The sequence below is a fragment of the Carassius carassius genome, chromosome 20 (genome assembly GCF_963082965.1).
Source record: "Carassius carassius chromosome 20, fCarCar2.1, whole genome shotgun sequence".
NCBI lineage: Eukaryota > Metazoa > Chordata > Actinopteri > Cypriniformes > Cyprinidae > Carassius > Carassius carassius.
Window position 1 is genome coordinate 30,334,294 of NC_081774.1, and position 22,927 is coordinate 30,357,220.

The 22,927-nt window shown below is 37.3% G+C and overlaps 1 protein-coding gene across 1 annotated transcript; it reads left to right on the plus strand.

Annotated features, from left to right (window-relative positions):
• The first annotated feature begins 1,819 nt into the window (after positions 1 to 1,819).
• Positions 1,820 to 21,970, plus strand: LOC132096846 (protein Wnt-3a). Its single transcript, XM_059502489.1, has 4 exons — positions 1,820 to 2,195; positions 11,369 to 11,610; positions 17,127 to 17,392; positions 18,402 to 21,970. The coding sequence occupies exons 1-4, from the start codon at positions 2,116 to 2,118 to the stop codon at positions 18,879 to 18,881; spliced, it is 1,068 nt and encodes a 355-aa protein (XP_059358472.1). The 5' UTR covers positions 1,820 to 2,115; the 3' UTR covers positions 18,882 to 21,970.
• Positions 21,971 to 22,927: the final 957 nt, after the last annotated feature.

Here is a 22,927-nt window from a genome sequence, read left to right on the forward strand (position 1 = left end):
GAAAATGTAACAGAGATCATTTTTGTGTAAACCATTCCTTTAATGAATATCTAATCCCAAAGTTAATTTTCTCATTCAACACAGGTAAGTCATTTATTACAACACAGAGGCATTCAGGAAAAAAAACTTCCAGAAACCACTAGTTTCTTAATTAAAGGCAATAAAAGTCAGTCATACCGGAAGGCTAATTTGTCAACGAAGAGATATTTCACGATGTATATCTCAAGGCAACGCAGCTCTCTTTATTACAAACATGATTCTTCAGTTTACTCATTAATTCACACTCCAGGAATCTGTCGGTAACTTTGTGGAGCATTTGGGACTAATATGCAAATCTGGTGATAACATGTTATAACAAATGTGTCTGTTGTACCGTTTCTCTTCCACTAGAGGGCTCAGGTTGAAAGCTTTAGCCAGACAAAGTTAATTCACACTGATGTTGTGGAAGAGATGACATTAGATACTCACGGACGGTACTCACTGTGTCGAAACATTAGCTTCGTTTAAAAATACTCTGCATCTGAGCAACCTGAAGATCAACTCCGTGTTTGCTGCTGCTCAGTGCCACTAGATGGAGACGTGTGAAACAGAAATGTGTTTGAACACACACACAGTCCTGGACAGATAACACATCAGCTACAGTCGTCAGAAAAGAATGCATGGGAAAATGATAATTCAAATATTACACATCAAAAACACGAGTTGTTATAAAATGGTTGAAACGACTCGGATGTGAAGATATCTTTTTTTTCTTTTTAAGTATGAATATACTTAAAGTCAGTCATCGTTAAAAGCAAGTCTTTAAGAGTCTTTGAAGAAAAGTAAGCCTATGTAGGCCCATGAGGAAATCTGTTATCTCGTTATCCTATTAGGTTATGCTAAATATGCAGTTTATGTCGAAGTTGATCAATAGTTATTTAATAGTCGGAAGGAATTCTCTGATTAGATCTGTAAGTTAGTCATTCCATGTAATGATGAGGGACAGCGTGACATTCATTCGTTCATTCATTAATCAGCATTTCCTCTTTACTCGATGTGAGCTTATCCTTTAGATCTAGATACATTTCCGTAAAGGACTTGTTTCGTCTGAGCAGGTGTGTGTAGAGGATCGATGAATATGAATACACACGATGAATACACGTCCAGTGTGCAACACGTGCTTTGATGCAATTTACTCTGAAACTTGTAGAAATATTGCAACATCTGCATATAAAAAGATCGTATTCCATTTGAGAGAAAACAGCATTATAATTTATTTTTGTACTACATAGATTATGTTTATTTGTATTTACATTATCATTAGTATGATCATCAAAAGGGCTAGTTAATTAAAATAAAAAAATACGATCTTACCCTTTCATTTAAAGTTGTTATAAAATGGACAGATCAGAGCAATATTGTCCGCGTTTAAAAGTTTTCATTGGATTCGATTTATTTGAAATGCAACTAATTTATTTGAAAGGTAATTATGGTTTGGTATATTGACATTTATTTATTTGTATAGGCTATAACATAGCATTTATACCAACAAAAAATAGGTTCAATTTATTTTTATTAATTTTTTAAATAGGATAACAAAACAGCTCGATCGTTTGAACACAGCAAAGCAAGCAAAAGCGCAAGAAAAACTAACACAAGCCAAGCAAGCAATTCACACGTTTTCATTTTTGCATATGAGGGGCTTTAAACCGGGGGGTGAAATCCGGACAGGTTGTTATAGCTACCCAATCCACAGGGGTCCCCCCACCCACCCTAGACAACCTGATATATATAACACACAAAGCCTCGCATGTCCCAATAACTATTAAATCAGTGCGTGTCCCGAGCGTTGCGGTTCAGGCTGTGTAAGTGACTCTGTCAGCAGAATTTCGCCCGTGGCAGAAGCCTGTGATTGGGTCCGAGCGCAGAGCTGTTCTTAACTTTACCATGAGCGCGCGCACGAGAACACTGTAGGATTATCGGAGAGAAATATCGCTCATCATCACCTCGCGCTTTCTCATTGACACGCGCGGGCGAGTGTGTGTGTGTGCGCGCGCGTGTATGTGTGCGCGTGTATGTGTGTGTATATGTGCGTGTGTGCGTGTGCGTGTCTGTTTAAGCCAAACTTTTTAAAGGATGATATATCTTGGATATTTCCTGTTTCTTTTTTGTGGGCTCACGCGTACGCGTGTCATGGCAAGTTACCCGATATGGTGGTAAGTTTTATGACTTTTTTAACCTTTCCTTGTGAAAAACAATGAGTTTAGTAGTCTAGAACGCGTAAATGACAAGCTTTTCAATTTGACAATAATTTGGTGGATTGAAAATATCTATGACGTCAGTTGTAATCTATCTATCTATCTATCTATCTATCTATCTATCTATCTATCTATCTATCTGTCTGTCTGTCTGTCTGTCTGTCTGTCTATCTATCTATCTATCTATCTATCTATCTATCTATCTATCTATCTATCTATCTGTCTGTCTGTCTGTCTGTCTAACTATCTATCTCTCTGTCTGTCTAACTATCGTGCACCTGTTAGTAGTTTGAAGTTCAACAAATAAATTGCAGGATCAATTTTTATCAACAAAGATTTATAATCCTGTGTAAATCATGTTCAATTAATTAATTAAACGGTTTATTTATTAATTAAAATTGTTAGTATAATTATATAATTCCATCTACCTAAAAGTTTAACGATTGCAAAAAATAATAATATTAATAATAATAATAATAAATGTGTGTCAATGATGCATTTCACGACAGGCTGGCCGTCAAACCGGACTGTCTTTAAATAAAAACCATGCGATGAAATGTTATTTGTGTTACGTGTTATTTGTAATAGATCCGTGCTGTTAATGTAGCACTTCATTTTGTTAAATCTGCTCAATTTCGTTAATCAGAGCTAAACTTTGTCTGAAATCATTTAAATAAGGCTTACAGCATATTCGGCATTTTAGTTTTTGTGTTTTTTAATCAACATTATTGTATGCTTTTGAAAACTCGTATTTTAATCGGCCTGAAAGACTTCTAATAATGATAAAGTAAAATTGTGGCTGATGAGGTTAGAGAAGCACATCTAACTGACTGTTAAAGTAAAACTTTTCACTTTAGTTTTTCATTGCACTTTTTAAAAGTGTACTTAAATGTGTTACGAAACATAGTCAAGAAAGTGTATTTTCTTTAAGAGTGGGCTTTTATTTCATTAATATTATCTGCAAATACAGTTTTGTTTTTAAATATACTTGTAAGATTGGAAGAACATAACAAGTGCACATTCAATACAATTAAGCACACATCTTTTTCCTCAAGGGTTGGCTGCCCATAATAAGCAACAGAAGTTTCTGGATGCTGTCCTGTGAACTGGCATTGTGAATGAGAAGGAAAGCACAGCTTTTAAAATCTCAAGAGGGTCAGACAGACAACAATTAACAAAAAAAGAGCGGCCTGGACTGTGACTAATGACCTACTCAATTACAGCTTTTACAACCACTGAGAAAACTCTGCTTTATTGTCTTGCCTTGCTGAAACAATCTTCTTTAGGTGTGTGAGTCTTGAACACCTTGAACATTTGCAATGTGTCTGTTAACTGTACTTTTTTTGTGCAAGCATAAAGTTATTTTAAGAGAATGTTTGTAATAAAATGCATTGAAAGTTTGATGATACTGCATACTTTTAAAGGACATTTAAACTTTTCAAAAAAATTTAAATAATCTTCTGAAGAACATCACTTACTTTTAAATGCGGACCAACATACTAACATACATGTAAAGTATTTGGTTATAATTTTAACTAGTGCAGTCGTTACAAAAAAATAAGTTAATATATTTGTACTAAATTACAGCTTTATCATAATGAGTGTGTAATTACAAATACATTTACAAATACATGCATGACATACAAGTTTAAACAGAAATGGCATTAAAGTATATTTCAGTTCACCATAACTGCTTGTCAGTACTGTTAGCACTTTAACCAAATTTCAAAGACAGTAAAAGTAATCATGAAATTACATATAAAGAACTTAATTGGATCAAAACTCTCTTAAATTCAACTAATTGCTTTTAATATTAATGTAACCTTTAATACTTTATCATTTAATTGTAAATAGCATGCAATTAGGTTTCTGAAAACAATGCATTGTGTTCGCAATTAAATATGTTCCTTTAAAGTATATTATTTTCATAATAAGCACTCTGTGTAAAATGTCACCAAATGTGCCAAAGGTTAAAACAATCAGCTTCTGACAGAGGTACAGTACAGACCAAAAGTTTGGAAACATTACTATTTTTAATGTTTTTAAAAGAAGTTTCTTCTGCTCATCAAGCCTGCATTAATTTGATCAAAAATACAGAAAAAACAGTAATATTGTGAAATATTATTACGACTTAAAATAATAGTTTTCTATTTGAATATACTTTAAAAAAATAATTGATTCCTGTGATGCAAAGCTGTATTTTCAGCATCATTCCTCCAGCCTTCAGTGTCACATGTAACATCCAGTCTGTCACATGATCATTTAGAAATCATTCTAATATTCTGATTTATTATGAGTGTTGGAAACAGTTCTGCTGTCTCATATATTTGATCAATAAAATGTTAAAAAGAACTGCATTTATTCAAAATAAAAAAAAATTTTTTACTTTTTTATTCATCAAAGTATCCTAAAAAAGTATCACATGTTCTGAAAAAATATTAAGCAGCAGAACTGTTTCCAACTTTGTTAATGAATCATCATATTAGAATGATTTCTAAAGGATCATGTGATAATGATCCTAAAAATTCAGCGTTGCATCACAGAAATAAATGATAGTTTAAAGTTTAATAAATTTAAAAACAATTATTTTAAATTGTAATAATATATCACAATATTATATTTTTTCTGTATTTTTGATCAAATAAATGCAGGCTTGATGAGCAGAAGAAACGTCTTTCAAAAACATAAAAAATAGTAATGTTTCCAAACTTTTGGTCTGTACTGTATATGTAAATTAATTGAAATTTCCTCGATTCAGTTTTTAGGCAGAAAGATTGGTCTTTATTTTTCCCAAGAAACAAGCCACAGAGTTTCGGTTTCCTCTAACATATATGTGCAGGGTGCTCCAGCTGAGAGTTATGTGACATGATAACCTGCTAATGTCCATGTAGAGGAGACCCGGACAGCACAGGTGTATCTACACACATACTGCTGGAGAACACCGAAACTAATGACACGTTCTGCTTTATATCTTTGTGAAGGAGGCTTGTGATGTAGGCCAGGTATAGAGACCAGGTTCATGGCTTCCTGCATCTCCTCATGACATAGTGTTGCCTGACTGCACCTCCACCCCTGCGCTCCACCTTAAAAGATAAATACCTGGAGGTGAAAGCTTGCCGCACATTCCTTCTCCCAAACACTTCGCTCTTGATGTCAAAGTCGGCTCTGTGGCCCCGGGGCCTACAATTAAAGCGGTAATTCAGAGGCGCACTTGCTTGGGCTTGCTGAAATATGCATTAAAACCTAGACTGGATACACTTCAGATGAAAAGTGAGCAAATATATCCAAGAGTGCAGAGCAAAGGGAATGTTCATTTCTGTCCTGTTGTCTTTGAAATACCTGGCTTTAGGAGATTTGGGGGGATGTAAAGACGGTACTGTTCTGTGGAGGGTTGATGTCAGTTGGTCATCCTTTCGTTTGGGATATCGCTAAAATAGCAAGGTTGCACACAAATGAGGACAAACCTGTAAATGCTTGTGTTGCATTTGATTATATTATATCCCGATAACTGTTTGAAGAAATACCAGCTCATCCATTCTCAGTGCAGTTCTGGCCCAATGTGCTTTTATTTGGTTTCAGAGGGCCTGGGTTGTCTGCTCTTACTAAATGATGGTGATCTCAGTATCATGAGCTACAACAGATGACGACGGGGCAGACACACGCCCAAGACAGCTGAGCATGAGGACATGTCACTGAAACACCTGTTCACCTCACTCAGCGGCAGTGACGTCTCAAATTCATCAGCTTCTGGCAAAGTACAATACCAAAGCATGAGGTGCTGATTCTAGCCGTCAGCAGAGCCTATTCATTATCACTTTAGTCTTGACTGCAGTATACCTGAGGGCTGTCCACGCTTGACGGCATCTTTACCCACAAACCGTTTTTTGTTTTAATGCCTCTGTACAGCACTTTGGTTGCAACTTCTGTTGTTTTGAAATGTGCTCTATAAATTAATAAACTAAACTAACTAAACTATATTAATGAATGCAAACCTACATTACTTGCAGCTGGTTTAATCAAGGCTTACCTGTATGAAATAATTGTAAGGCAGTCTCTCTTAGGTTTTTGGGTGAATAATAAAACCTCTCAATGCCATTAAAAAGTTACGAATTTGAATCTAATTTACAGCTCAATTGAAACTGTAAACCTCTTTCTGATTACGATGCAAAACCATGTGCTTATAATGATTTATTGTTTTTCTCATTTAAATAAATCAGCAGTTATTTTTCTATTACAGTAATGAAGATGTCAAATCACTAGAGAATCATTATTGAAAACAAAAGTAATTATAATGGTAATGGTAAAAATAAATTGATTTTTTGGGTTAAATGCAACCTTATCCTATTGCATAAAAATGAAATCAAATTAAAAAAAAAAAACTGGACTGTTTTAGTGTCTACCACACAACTGAATATGAATAGCATTTAATTGTAATGTAACTGAGATAATGGAGCAGTTCAAGTAATACTGAGTGAATTTGACTATTGTGTCTTATTCCTCCCTCCCCTCATATTAACAGAAAGTAAGCTTATACTAAAGTTCAGCTTGCTCAGTCAGCTTGTTCTCCATTACTGCATCCTCACAGAGGAGAAATGCAAACAACCACATAATTCAAAGATTAGCCAGCCTACATTCAACTATATATAATTGATTTACTCTGTGAGGTCTGTTTCAAAAACATGCTGAGATATATCACACTGAATGGATAAGATTCTATTGCTACAGTTTTATAGCTAAATTAAACTCAGGTTCAGAGGAGAAAAAATTTAATCCCCATGTGTAATTAGTATTTTTAAATTTTTTCAAACTAGGGTAAAATTGGCACCCATTTTTGAGTACAAATGCACTGTGTTTGCTTTTATTTGTGCATTAAATTACAGATAAATGAAATGTGTGAGAAATGTGTGCCTCATAATTGTGATCTCAGAATTATATTTAGCAAAAGGACATGTGGTATGCATAGTTTTAATCATCTCCACATTTAAGCAATGTTCATCTTAAGCTCCCTCGACATCCATGCTTTTTCCGCACTTGTTTGACTTGCGCTCGGCATTGAACTGAGGTTGATTTGTGCACCTGAAAAGTCTCCCGTAAAGAGGCGATACTAGATCTAAATAAACTAAAACTAAAAAGAGACAGAAATGGCAACTGACCGATATTTTAAGCACAATTCAAGTGTCGCCCCCCCCCAGACCAGTTCTGCCTTTGGGTAGCACTGAGGGTTGGTTGTGTATTTATATGCATGTAAAAGAAAAGCATGCATCAGTGTGAGACAGACGGGGCGGGCAGGGATGACGTAAACGTCCCGTGCCATTGGTTTGAGAGGCTACTTGGCCCCTGAGGCGAAGGACTGACAAAGGCTAAGAAAAGGTCAAATGTAATAGGAATTACTTGGTGAACAAATCTTCATAGTTTCGCTACACCCTGCTAGATGAGGTTTGGATCTTCTCTCGGGCCAGTTTCGTTCAAGTTCCCTCTTGTTATGTGCTCCCTTAGACTTTAAAGTGAAATTCAGATTAAGCTCCTTACAGAGAAAGATGTAAAAAGGACTGACTCAGAGTCAAATAATGCCAGGGATCAACTTATACAAAGCATAGCCTATTGAAGTCAGTTTAGACAAGAGCAGACTGACAAAGAAAGAGAATGAGATGGAAGCTGTTGGCTACCCAGCACTGACTGGTATGCGTACTTCTTTCTTTCACATTTTTCAAGCAGAGTTCAGTTCGAGGACTTTCTGTGCTCTTTGAAAAAATCCAAATGATATACTACAATCACGCACAATGAAATTCATGCCTTATGCCAACGTGGTTGATCTAAGTCATCATTCATTTCCTTTACAACCAGAGATCCATAACTTCCCACTCAGAACAAAGGAGGAGAGGAAGTGTAGTGGAATGCAGCAGGTATAGGAAGCGGTTGGTGGTGCATCAGCTGATGAGGGAGGGTTGTAGTCTTTGTCATTGAGAGAGCCCTTCAGGTCTAATCACTGCAGGTCAGGGGTCACCGAGGGGCCCTCTTGTTGTGGTTAGTAATCAGCTCATAACACAGGTCAACACACATCTAATTGAGACTGCTCACACCTTTAGAGACACGTCTTGTTCATTTTAGCTGCAAATATTCATTGAATATGTACATATTAAATAACCTGTATTAGACTTTAATTTGAGTGGAGCATCTCAGATCGTGAAAAAGTCCAACTTACAAGTTTGCTTGTGTTTTCATTTATCTATGCATTTTCTGTAATGTAGAAAAAGCACGTGCACATGGTTGCCAGGTTGGGCATATTAAGTAAACCGCAGGCAGAGAATGCAATGATTAAAGAAAAGGCTCTGACTTGAGGACTTTAACTCTTGATATGGCAACCATGACAGCATGTGAGCGCTTGTTACCAATGCAAAATAACACAAAAGCCAAATAAAAAAGAAACATTTTCATGCTAAATAACCAACAGGCAAATATCGCAAATTATTATGTTTAATAAATCGAGAGAAGCAGAAGTCGTGATCACAATTAAAAAATGATTATTCGTGCAGCCCTACCCAAAATGTTTAACATAAATAAAATAAAATAGCCTATAACAAATTATAAGTATTATATTTAACATTTGTAGGGATGTGCAAAGCCAGTATCTGTATCTGTTTTAAAGACAATATTATTTGTAACGGTATCTCTTGGGATAAATCTGGAGGTGGGTGGGGCTTAAAACAGAAGTTTGTCCTAACTATATAAAAAAATCCCATCCCCTGTATTATTTAACGTGAAAGTAAGCCATTGTCTGTGAATGTGCGCGACTTCCAGTTCATTAGCCGCTTTAGGGAAATAACAAGAAGATGTGCAGTAAACAGTATAGCTTTTGGCGCTACAAACCAGTGCTCTTAATAAAAACCTAATACATTAAAATAAGACGCACCAGTTTGCAACATAAAGAAGCAGAATAATTTTTTAGCTAAAAAAAGAGCTGAAAGCCAATGACATCGGAAGCCAGTCCCATAAAATGTACAAATGTCCATACATATAATAGTTATCCTTTGTGTGATTTATAACTATTCCTTTTATCACAACATTTCTGTAAGTATATTTTAATATACTAAATATCTAAATGGTGAATAAAATTGAAAAAGTACTTTAATAAGAAAACAGTTGCTTAAGGTTGAGGGGGAATTCACTGTGGGATTTTAATTCATAGAGTTTACACATTCACTTCACACACTCACTATTGAGTTTTCCTGTTGTTTTTTGTTTTTAATCTAAAATGTTGTGGGTTTTGAAATCCTCAGAGGTGTTGTAATGAGATGTGTCTTGTTCTTAATTTGAGCTGTTAGCATATCAGATACAGTACTTGAAGTTTTTTTTTTCTTCTCATAGTTAAGATAGAGTTAGGATACAGACTGTGTGTTCGATTTGAATTTGATGACAACCAAGTAGAAAAACAGTAGCAAAACCCCTATAGTACCGACTGACGAACTGACAAACTTTCCACAACATTGCAATGGAAACTCTGAATTGTAAGTGAAAAGCATGTCAGCACATGAGTCGCATCTGAGCCGTGTGTCATCAAAGAATGGTCGAGTTCAAACTAACATAAGTCAAGCATCCTCTGATGCTCAGCCAGACCAGTGCACACTGTGTCATTACAGCAAGCCACAGGCCTATTTCACTTTTGGACAGTTCAAGGACGTCGATGGCCCTTAATGACAAGGTACCTGTCCCGCACTGTGAATCCTTGATCAGTCTACTGCTCCTGTCTCAGCTGGGGCTTTCATGTTTGTGTTACGGCTTTATCTGAACCCCTCCCAGCAAAGCCAAAGATCTTCAGTGCCTATGACGGCTTCAAACACAAGTTCCTCCTGCGAAATTGTCAAACTGTTGTGGTGCATATACAATGCCAAGAGTCGGATTGATCTGGAGTCCATCCACTCGTGTTACACTTTGATCCTGTAATTGTTCAAATTACAATGTTTGGCCTTTTTCACCTAACTTGAAAAGGATACACCCGTGATAATGCTGTAAATAGGAGTAGATAGTAAAGGAGGGTCTGTGCTTTGAGCTAAATGAAGCTTATTTTGGATCCTGGCTGAAAATACAAGCACCAAATGTTCTGGTTTAGATCTGGCCTTTTACAGGCCTCTAAACTAGCTAAACTAGTGACAATTTTTTAAACATTAATATCACAGACGAACATGCTCAATAAATTGAGAGAGACACAGAATCCGTGAACACGACCAACTCTGAACTGACTTGAGCTGAATAATGGCACTATTTATTGTCTTTGAGAGCTGCTTTACAGCAGAAACTGAACAGTCTCCATGCTATTTTCATGTTGATCTGTTTATACAATTTGTATTGTATAACAGCACTACAGAAATAAAGGAGACTTGACTTAAACCATCGCTGCCATTGCTAATGAGCAGGTCCATCAGCTAGACCAGCAGCAAACCACCATGAACAGATGTGGACTAGCAGGAATTCTGCACAAAACCAGTCTTTTCACTAGAGATGTATTGTATTCACTTATTCATTCGCCACTGCCTCTGTGAATTTTTGTTAATTCTGATGCACTGACCAGTTTGTCAGTAATCGAGAAAACATTCGTATTTTAGGTAGCAATGAAGTTTAGCACATGACAAATGTAAGAAAGGATTTTCCAGCATGCGTAATTAGAGTGGAATTACCCCCAAAAAAGTATAAAGAGATAAAAGGCAACTACATGGTTTTTATTAATTATTACCAATCAGACTGGAGTAATGATGCTGAAAACTAATAATAAATTACATTTAAAATATATTAAAATAGAAAGCAGTTATTTTAAATAGTAAAAATATTTCACAATATTACTGCTTTTTAGATCAAATAAATGCAGGCTTGGTCAGCGGACGAGACTTCTTTAAAAACTTCTTTAAAATATTACGGTTCAAAAACTTTTGACTGGTAATGTAGTTCTTAATTTTAGGTACAGGATCATATTTATGGTCATCCAGAATAAGGCATTAATATGTTCAATATGCTAGTAATATTCACGCTTGTTAATAGTGAGAAGAATTGCTCGTTCAAATAAAGTGTTCCTTGGTAAGCACATCTAGAAGTGAAGTACTGCCAAAAACTGCTCACCTCCATCATGTCTTCCTCTGCAGGTCTCTGGCGGTGGGACACCAGTACTCGTCTCTGGGTACTCAGCCCATCCTGTGCAGCTCAATCCCTGGCCTGGTACCCAAACAGCTCCGCTTCTGCCGCAACTATCTGGAAATCATGCCTAGTGTGGCAGAGGGGGTGAAAATCGGCATCCAAGAGTGTCAGCATCAGTTCCGAGGCCGCAGATGGAATTGCACAACTATTAATGACAACTTGGCCATCTTTGGACCGGTGCTGGATAAAGGTAGGCCTAGAGAATACATTAGAACACTTAGCAATAGATTGTTACACTATGCATTTTAAATTTGATATTGTATTAAAACTCACATTATTAATCATTATAATGCATTATACCCTTTAATAACCCTTTAGAATGCATTATACATAATAGCTTTAAGTAAAGTGTTAAGATTAAGTTTATGATTTTTTTACAGGAAATAAATATTATCATTTGAGGTTATCAAGAAAATGACATTTGGTTGGCCAGAGAAGCCTGCCATTGAAATTATGAATCAAAATAATGACATTTTTAACAGTTTCCTGTAAACCCATACAGTTTGTCCATAACATAGCTGACAAACTCAGCATTTCTTTGTAATATCAAAATGATGTGGTACGATTAAGCTTGGCAACTAGCAGATAAAATATATCAACTTAAAGCAATAGATGTTTCATTGCGAAAGCTTGTTTTTCCTGATGTGAAATGTACCCTAAATTATAGAATGATTGAATATTTAGCCCGTTTCTACATTTTTAAAATGGAAGAACAGGAATATGATCTGCCTTTATCCACCCCATAATGAAAGCTACTTGAAAATCATATTTCACTCAGTGCTTCTTTGTATTCAGTGACTATGTAACATTATGACTTCTCAATTACAACAAAAGTCCCTGTTTGCACACAGCTCTGATTGCTGAGATTACTCTGTTGTTCTGTGCACATTATTTATTTGCTGCTCTCTAATCCTACTCTCAATGGGCATTAGTCAGGTGCACTGGACTATGACAGTTTGTACAGATGTAGTGATGCACGCGAGTAAAGTGGGTGGGACGGGTTTTGTTTGTTTCTGTCAAAGGGAATCCCCACATTTCTCATTGTGTTTGTCCCAACACAGTAAAGGTAATGCATCTAACAGCAGCAACACGCTGACGTTCCTAAAAGGCATTTCAGAAGTATCTCAGCATGTGTGTCACACGCACACATTTACAGACATACTTCACTGTGCGCTCAAACGGATTACATTGCCAGCGTGTGTGTTTATCTAAGGTGAAGTTATGAATGTGTAGTCCTGGTCTTTAATCATTTGGGATTCTTGTCTAAGGCACAAGTCTGTGCATAACACAGAACATTTTCAGCTAAAAGTCCTAATCAACTGTTGCTTAACTAGACTAAACTAGATTGCTTCATTACAGAAATGTATATTTTGCTAAGCATTATTGCTATTGCTCATATTAAACAGCTGTAACTTGACAAGATACTTATAAAATTTGAAGTCCGTGGCACTTGTTTGTGGGTTAATGTTTTTGCTCACACTTTAGTTTTGGAACAAATTCTCGATATTAACTATTAACTTGACTTTTGCTTCAATAAACTCTTACTGCTTATTAATAGTTAGTAAGGTAGTTGTTAAGTTTAGTTGTGGGATTAAGGGATCTAAAATATGCTCATGCAGAATAAAACACTAATACGTGATAATAAACAGCCAGTATATTAATAATAAGCACTGGTTAGTTAATAGTGACAATTAATCCCTATACTAAATGTTACCATATATACCAAAAACAGAGATGAATAGCTATAGTTATGAAAAAAATATTATAACAATATTTAAAGGATTGTTTTATAGTAATATTTAATTTGATCATATCCAAAAATAAGACACAAAATGTTGCAGTGCACCAGTTTTAACTGATTTTTTAAAAAAACTGCTTTGTTAAAAGAAATTCCATTTTCAATAGAGTTATTCAGCCGTGATGTCAAAACTCTTCACCATGGGTTCCTTTGAGATTTTTAAAATGGGTTTTTCCAGTTCTTCAGCAAAATAAGGTCTGTAGTGAAAATAACAATGCTAAACAATGATACTTGGAAATCTGGAAATACTCACAGACCAAACATTCTTATGTAGGTCCTCATTACAAAAATATGTTTTTAAAAATAATGTATGGGTGTGTGAAATACCCAATTAGAAAAGAAGAATTAGTATTCCAGGTTTTGACGTAACAAAGGAGCATTTTAGGCCAGTTTTTGGGTTTGATTTTACACACTGCAAAAAAGCAAAGTGCCATCCAAAACCACTACATTTTGTAAAAAGTAGCTTGGAGAAATTACTCCATATTCAATACAGCTGAGCTGTTGTACTGTTTCAGTTTGTTGCTCCCTGTCACTAGATATTTCTCTGGTATGTCCGCTAGATTAGTTAATAAGCATTTGGCTTCCTGTTGCTGCTTTTATGTACTTCTCATTAAAAAAAAATTATATCAATTCAAAGCTGGACCAGTTTAGTCCTCTCACAGTGTCCAGGAGAAATGAGGGGTCAGGGTACGAGGAGCCAGAGCGCATCGAGAGGCCGCAGCTACGGTGGGAGGCGGTGACAGCCGCGCCAATTGCTTTTAATAAACTCTCAAGCAATTGTTACATTGATGGAGAGGGCTTGAGCCCAAGCGGGCCACTGATGATGGGAGGACTGCTCGGGTCTTCTCCATTGTAGTGTTAATAGCCTCTCCATATCCCCTGCAGTTCCCCCTCCTCCGGTCTAAATTGAAGGGGAGATTGGTCAGGGACAGGGGTGATGGGGGTTTGAACCAGGTCAGTCATCGGGGTCCAGGGGTGGCTTTAGTAAATCATTTTGATTGGATTAAAGCTTCTGAAGCTCTTAATAATGTGAGAGGTCAATGCGGGTAGATTAAGTGCTTTGTTGGGGGGCGGTTTAAGGGCCGCTTCGAAGCTCAGAAGCTTTTCACAGAGCTTAGAGAAGAGCACCTCTCACTTTCGCTCCTTTGTGACTAACGCTGTCACTTTTGCGGAGCTAGTGCTATTGTGCGCTGGTGTTGATGTCTGCGGCGCAGACGGGTGTGCGCCGGTTTCCTCTTCCATTTTGTGCTCGGCTGAATGGAACGCTGATCTGTAGTAGGTCTTCAGCAGCTTGTTACCGACAATCACACAGCTGTCTGAGATCAAGAGATGTGGATGATGCTTCCTCGGCATTCAGAAATGTACATTCTCCTATCCCTGTGGGGCTATCAGAAGACTTTTTGTTTGTTTAAGCATCCCGATCATCCTGACACTGGCTCAACTAATGATGTAACTTAGGGTGGGACCTCTGGAAGTCTTCTGGAAACCTGTCTGAAAACAGACATCATTTTTTAAATTCCTGATATAAAGCACACCTTCACTGACTTTCACTGACCGTTTGACAGCTTTCATTGGTTACTTCACAAACCTAGACATGGAATATCAGTTTTGCCACCTAGTTTTGTACCTCTCATAAATCTGTGTGTATGCCTACAGTTTTGCATTGTTTTGCAAAGGCAAACCGCCTCTCCAGTCTCATCCTCTTCTATCTATTTCACAGCTCTCCCTCAGGATATGTCTGCATCAGCGCTCATTAATTTACATTAACCAAAGTGTCAAAACATGGCCCACTGGAATCCGTGATGAAAGGAGAGTCAGCACAGGAGTTCTAGAAAAGTTTGCAAAACACACCTTCAGCAGATAACGTTGCCAGTCGCATGCGAGTTGTAATTGGACACCAGAATTAGCTTGTTCTCACTGTCACTCAAGACTCTGTTGTTACTAAAATCAGAGCGTTAAACTGTTTCTGTGATATTTGTTCAAAATAGCCTCTCCTGGCAATTTCCTCAGACGCTTAACAAGCAATAAAATTACATCTGGGTGTGAATAAAAGCCTTTTCATTGGAATTCCTCAGGGGCATCCACCATGTTGCCCACCATCACAAAATGAAGTAAAGGAATCCCATGACTCTCAATGCTAACACCCTCAACTAAACCAACTTTGCATGAGGTCAGGCTACCTAGGTTATGACCTTTGCCCTCAGGAGGAGAAACTGTTACAATTTAGGATGTACTGAGAGCGCCGTGGCTTTCATCAAATGCATGTTTAACTGTGCCGGGGGAGGTCTGCTCACCAGTATATCATTAACTCTGCCCAAGAAAAAAAGAAAGGGGTGTGGCAAACGGAGCTGATGGTGGGACCTTGGCCCCGCCTCCTGCTGGGCCCAACTCAGCACACAATATCTGGGCGACCATAAGATTAAGCCAGAGAGAAAGCTCCTTTCACAATTCACACGCCCTTTAGATTGTTTTATGAAACCATTTCAATGGGGATTTCCCCGTCTGCCGACAAGTGGGGTCCGGCCAATGCATAGTTCTCTGTTGCTATGACTTAACTTGGTCCCCACTAATCACTGGCAAGGGCAAATTTCATATAAAATATTGGGGGGCTTTTGTGTGTGTAATTCGCCGTGACAGTGGCAGCACAATGAGGGATTCAGGGTCCCAGCAGGTAACAGGGACCACTTGCCATGTGAGGGTCCAGCAAAGTTAGCTAGAAGGTGGGCAGCAGGGGCAAACTGTTGTCACAAATAATCAGTCTAATCTGGCTTCACCTGCATTCTTTTCTCAGGTAAAGACCCCCTACCAGTCTAAAGTGTCTCCGTATCTCCCATTTATCCAATTTTGATCCATTCTTCATCTGGATATTAATCTGCCCCCACTTTCCCCTGACGCCATCTCTCCTTTATTCCCCAGACTGGTCTGCCATGTCATTGTCAGCCAGCCGCATTTGACCCACATTTTATTGGCTTCCTGATCATAAAACACAGGTCACTCTGTGGGTTTTAAATTGTAATTGAATGGCCCTTTCGGACCCGACTATTCGTACCCCCAACTACTATGTGATTTAACTGATGGAAGCAGAAGTTACTCGTTATTTGAACGAAGAGAAATCATAGGCATCAACTGAAATACGTTTTAATAGTTTTGTAGTCAAGAACAAAGAAACACTGCGTCATGGTAGATTTAATCCAAACATCCAGAGGCACCAAATTTTTTTGCCATTATAATTAGCATTGTGGAATAAGAATGAACTTGTGGCCAGTTTTGCAACATCATTATCTCTAGCCTTGATTTATCTAACCAGTTGAAACCTGCAACAAAGGAAGACTTGATTCACAGTGTCTCCATAGACGTTTCCTCTCTCCTGCAAGTGCAAGACTACACAAGACCACAGAGTATTTATCAAAATTACCAACCTCATTAGCTGTCTGTTGGAAAGCACTTTTAAGTTTGTATGGGGCCCCTCGTCAGCAAGGATCGTCACGAAATCCCCTGTCAGACAGAATGTTGGATCATCTTGGAGATTATAATCAACCTAAACTTGCATTGTTCATTCTTCAAATTAATTCCGAAAGTAACGCGTTGGGTCTTGTAATAACAAATCGACAGTGAGTCTTAGCAATGAGTAATACAGGCATATTTCCCCACCTCAGAGTTGCTTAATTAAGTCTTTCTAATTATACACTTGTCAGTCTTGTATTTGCCTCATCTGGACAGATATGTTTGGTCTTCCCTGACTCATGGCATACCGTGTGCACAATGAGACACATGCTCATGCGTGTTGAGAAGTTTAATTAAGCACTATTAATGTAGCAATAATATCAGGACAAATAAAAGAACAATTCATAGACATTCTGAGGTATAACATATGTAACAATGCTTGTTTTCTCTGTGCACTTCCATAGCCACTCGAGAATCAGCATTTGTCCATGCAATTGCCTCAGCGGGGGTAGCGTTCGCTGTGACGCGGGCTTGCTCCGAGGGCTCCGTCACCATCTGTGGCTGTGACACGCGGAGGAAAGGACCGCCAGGCGAGGGCTGGAAGTGGGGCGGCTGCAGTGAGGATGTGGAGTTTGGCAGTATGGTATCCCGAGAGTTTGCCGATGCTCGTGAGAATCGGCCAGACGCTCGCTCAGCTATGAATCGACACAACAACGAAGCTGGACGTGTGGTGAGCAAATTTTTTCCCACTGAAAATAATAAAATGCTTTTCCACTCTAGTTCAGGTTACTTTATTCTCCTTGCTGATGGATTAGTTTATGTTCAAAGATAGTTTATGCTCAGGTTAGTCGATGCTACTAAAAGTTTAAAATGCTTAAAATGCCCCTCCTGTGCCATTCTTAATGTTCATAATATTGTTTTGGTTTACTTGCATGCAAGGTCAAAAAGCGTTTTCCCTTTCTCAAGATATGCATTTAATATCACTTCATTTTCCAACAATTCTCAAACAATTCTTTCGAAGCAGTTCTAAGACTCAGTTTCTCTAAACCCCTCCTTTCCTTGAGCCTTCTCTGCTCTGATTGGTCAGATGGCCCAGTCTGTTCTGATTGGTCTGCCAAGTACACCACATGTCGGAATCAATACGCCATTGTCATAGTGCTATATTTTGAACGCTCTATGGAAAATATAAGCATCTGTTAATTACAATACTTAAAGGTTGTGATTCAGTGGAGCCAGCTGGTACGAATCAACAGGGTACTGAGCCATCTTTCAAGAGCAAGCCTTTGTGAATCCCACGTTGAACTCTCCCACATTAGAGAAGCAGTTGTCAGTAAAATGATGGTGAACACAAAAAAAAAGATTGAGGTTGTACTGCTGTGGTAACCACTGATTCTTTGCAGCCTAATCATTCGGAAGTGAAAATAAAGTGAATTTATTTTAACATTGTCTTCTCGACATGAACAAGTTACAGTGTTTGAGGGCGAGTCAAGTTGTTCGCAAATGTTCGAATGTAGAATATATGTGGGTGTTATACAATTATGCGATGCTATCACAGAACTGGGATTTCTTTCAAATTCTTTCTTTTGGGAGACAATAACTTTATTTATCATGCACTTTTGGCTTTACAACTTTGCACACTGCATGAAAGGCAATATCTTAAATGGTATAATAAAGGCAATTTATTATCCTCTGGAATCTCAGTGCTAAGATCACTATTCTGTTTTTCCTTTTTCCACTAGTCAATCACAGACCACATGTACCTGAAATGTAAGTGTCATGGCCTTTCGGGAAGCTGTGAGGTGAAAACCTGCTGGTGGTCGCAGCCTGACTTTCGGGTGATAGGTGACTACATAAAGGACAAGTATGACAGCGCATCAGAAATGGTGGTGGAGAAACATCGGGAATCACGAGGCTGGGTCGAGACCTTACGACCAAAGTACACCTTCTTCAAGCCCCCTACCGAAACTGACCTGGTCTACTATGAAAGTTCGCCAAACTTCTGTGAACCCAACCCAGAAACCGGCTCCTTCGGCACCCGTGACCGTATATGTAACCTGACATCACACGGTATTGATGGCTGCGACTTGCTCTGTTGCGGCCGAGGCCACAACACTCGAACTGAGAAACGCAAGGAGAAATGCCACTGCATTTTTCATTGGTGCTGCTACGTGAGTTGTCAGGAGTGTACGCGAGTTTATGATGTCCACACGTGCAAGTAAGAAACCAACAAAACCAGACTGAACCAGACATTTGGGGTTGTAAACATGCGAGAACCTTCTGTCCAAAACTTGTGGACTGAGTTGAATTGAGTTGTTTGTGGTTTTACTAATAAGATAATCACAAGAAAGGGATACAGTGGACATTGAAGTAATTCTAGAACACCTTCAAAGAAAGCTGTTTCAACAGACACAAAGAAAAACCCATAAAGGCTTTGTTCCCCATTGTTGAGGACAAATACAGGCTTGTGGCTCAGCTCTGGAAGGTACTTATCGTTTCCAGTCTGATACAGGAGGGGATAAGTGATGGATCAGATTACTAGAGACTCAGGCCCTGGGACCTTGACCAATTGTGTCTCCAAGAAAAGAGAAGAAACCTTACAAAGGGAGAGGGTTTGTCGACACGTGGCAGCAAACTCAGACGGGACAACTCTGTAACAACAAAGGCAGCGCAAACTGAATACCAGGGTTTACCCACAAGCGCCTCTGAAATGTGGTGATAGTTGCATTATTAATGATATCCTTACTACTAACACCATTAAAGAAGCTATTTGTATCTTTTTAATACAAAGTGCATTCCTGAATACCAGCAAACAACTGATTAACCAATTCTTTTATGACATATAATACACTTTACGTTGTCTCTGTGTGCAAGACCAAACACTGAACTTACATATTAGGTTGAGTTTATTGTAAGTTACTAACATTAGGTTACGAATGCACTTGTATCTGAGTGAATGTCCATGCATTGTGTCTATGTCACTGTTTTCTTGAAATGATTTAAGATTTTGTTGCAAGTATCAAGACCTATTCTAGATCATGTTTTTTAGAGTGCTATTGCACTTGGGTTTAATTGCTTGGTCCAAACCAGAGTTCTGTTGCTTCCCCTTTTCCCTGATGTTTCCCGGTTGTGTTCACACTGTATTTTTGGGTCCAAACCATGGTAAACTTATGTAATCAAAGCAGCAGCTGTTCACCCTCTTGCTAGATAACAGCTACGCAGGAGAAGGCTGCGAAGTGGACAGCCTTGCTAAGTTTTGTAAGGGTGTTTTTAACCCTTGGGCTTCTTTCCGAAGAGTCAACATGGAGCGGCACTTGCGTTCGTCTGCGCGAATGTATTGCAAAGGTTCCAAAGAACATCTTCTTACAGTGCATAAGGAAAGTGAGTGAGCCACTGATCTATATTCTTTATTTTAGATCAGCACACACACAAGCACATCATTTGACTATAATATGCCATCAATTTATGATGATTGCATTCATATCTGCAGTCAATTTAACATGTGGGCTTGTGTTTGGTTCACAAGTATCCACAGAAAACTGTGTTCACATCATCCAAACAAGCTGAAATCTGACTTCAAACTAACCCAGTCGTGCACCAGAAGTGCTAGTGTGAAAGCACCCAGTTTTCCCCAAAGATCAATAATCTATTCAAGCTAAAAACAAATAGATGTGAGCACTTCTATCTTGAAATATTCATTTGCCTTATTTGTGTGTGACAGTATTATTGATATTTCACAAACAGAGAGGTCCATAACATTTCAAAATGAATATAGGTAATTGTACCTTTATTCAGTAGCTGAAACACTGTTCATTTTTAAGTCACTTTGGATAAAAGCATCTGCTAAATCAATAATATAAATGTACATGCAGGGCCCAAAATTAACATTTGCCAAGTGTCTCCAGTACAAGTATATGATAACTGAAAATAATTATCATTGCCATCATGACTGGTATATTTTCTCAACTCACCCAAATTTGACAGTTGGTGAAAAGTCTTTTTTATAATTGTTATTTTTCATTCATTGATTTTTATTTTTGTTTGGTAAAAGGTTAATTTTGGACCCTGTTTCTGCTATGACAAAATGAATTATTTAGTTTTAATTCACAATTGTAACACTCAAGTATTCTTCACATTTGCCATTAATAGCCATTACATGTGAATTCATGACCAAAATTAATGTTTTTTTATTCAAATTTTTCCTACCCAGTTAGCAGCAGTACAGAAACTAAATGTACTCTCATTTATAATGCTGCTAACTAATAACAGGTTTGTTGTTATATTTATGCGTGATATTGTGCTTGTGCATTTGTGTTTCTCTGTGTAAATCTACTGTATGTGTCTTGGTGTTTGTATGTATATGTGCATGACTCTTTGTTTTCTTCTTTCTGTGAAAGACACTGTGTAAGCGTAGTTAAGAACTAAAATGTGAAGTTTTCTACTAACGGATTCTTGATAGAAAGTTTGTGTTACCAAATAGAGATATTCTAACACTTCTGTGAGTCCTTTTGAACAATAGATTATAAAAGATGCAATGTATGAAAATTAAAATGCATATTGTGTTATTAAAAGCCACGCTATATTTTGACAATGTAGCATGGAAAAAATTACATTCAACCAGTTTTCTGAAGAAAATATATATTGTCCATTCACCATTATTGATGTTACAGTTAACTAGTAAACAAACAGGAGATGAACTATTAGTCGGTCTAATATTGCAAGGAAATGTGAAAAGGCAAAGATAAAACCCCAGCTTGTAAAATACTTTGGCAGAAGTTCTTTTCGCAGATATTTCCTCAAAGAAAATGAACTCATGTTTCCTCTTGCCCATCTCACACTGATTTAATCTCTCATCAATCAGGGATCGTTTCAAAGCACATGCCCTATTCAGCATTCAACAATGCTTTATTTAACAGTGATTCGCCCCTAACTACAAAAAAACAATACTTCATGTTTTTATGTGTACCTCACTGCATCTAAATTTTGATTGTTTGCTTCCATACAGTTCAATTTGTATTCTTATCATGGTCTTAAATTCCAAAGTTTTGTATGGACTAGTTCTGTGTTTAAGGATTTCTGGAAGTTTTGGATTTTTTATGATTATTTATTTTACTGTAATGTATATATTAGCAAGAGTATATATTTGCTGACAAAAGATTATTACTTGTGAGGAAAATGTTGTTTTGTGTTGTTGCTTATTTTTTCACTGACCACATAGGATGCACTGTATGTCCTGCTCTCTGTTATTAGTATTCTAGCTGTTAATGTTATAACCGAATTAAATAAAATAAAAATATGCCTCGGTCATTGACTTTTGATTCAAAAGTGTTTTTGCTTCATGGACCCAGATCTGACATTAAACATCAAGTTACATGCCAAAGTTATATATTTAGGTTTAGGGGTTAGTTTAAATCGAAATATGAGCAATGAATTATAATAATAAATATTATTTTTCCAATCATAAGCATGTATTTAAAATGTACAAAAATGTATTTATTTATTTCTCTCTTGTCTTGCAATCAGGGGTTCTCTGAAATGAGAATGTCCCCACATTTCATTAACGTGCAACCAATTAGTGACAGAAAGAAGGAATCATGGTTCATGGCTTTAAAAAAAAAAAGCAATTAGCTATTTAAGAAAAGAAAAGAAAAGAAAAATACTAACGCTCTGTTTTAAAAGGGTATAAATCAATCTGTAATTTCATGCATCCTTTACAGGAATTCTACAGGGTTTCAACCTAATGTTAATGTGCCACATATGGTATGTCATCGAGTAACACAGATAATCATTTTGATTCTCGTCACTTGTGTAAAAACAAACATGATATGTTTACAGTAAATACACTTATAAAGCAAGTTTAACTAGCAAATGGAAGGCATTGGAAAAAAAGAAATAATAATAATAATTAAATATGCAACTATGACTTTAATTACAGCTTTTAATTCATGCCATGACCAAGTTCTGTATTATCATGAGGAGACCAGGAAGGGAAAATGAGCAACACAGTGTAACTACATTTTTTCAAATATATTCTCTATGGTCACCACCAGGGGCACTAGCGAGGGAAAAAACTAAATGTATGCATACCACTTTCACTTATACACTTCAAAAGACCTCTTAAATACTAATAACGTTTTTAATTTATCAGATCTTATGGCCATCAGCTTATAGTTCTTTTGTAGCATATTTAATAGCATTAATATTATCTTAAATAAGCCCTTACAAAAAGAAGTCTACTTCAAGTTACCAAAAATCTAAATTCTGTTAT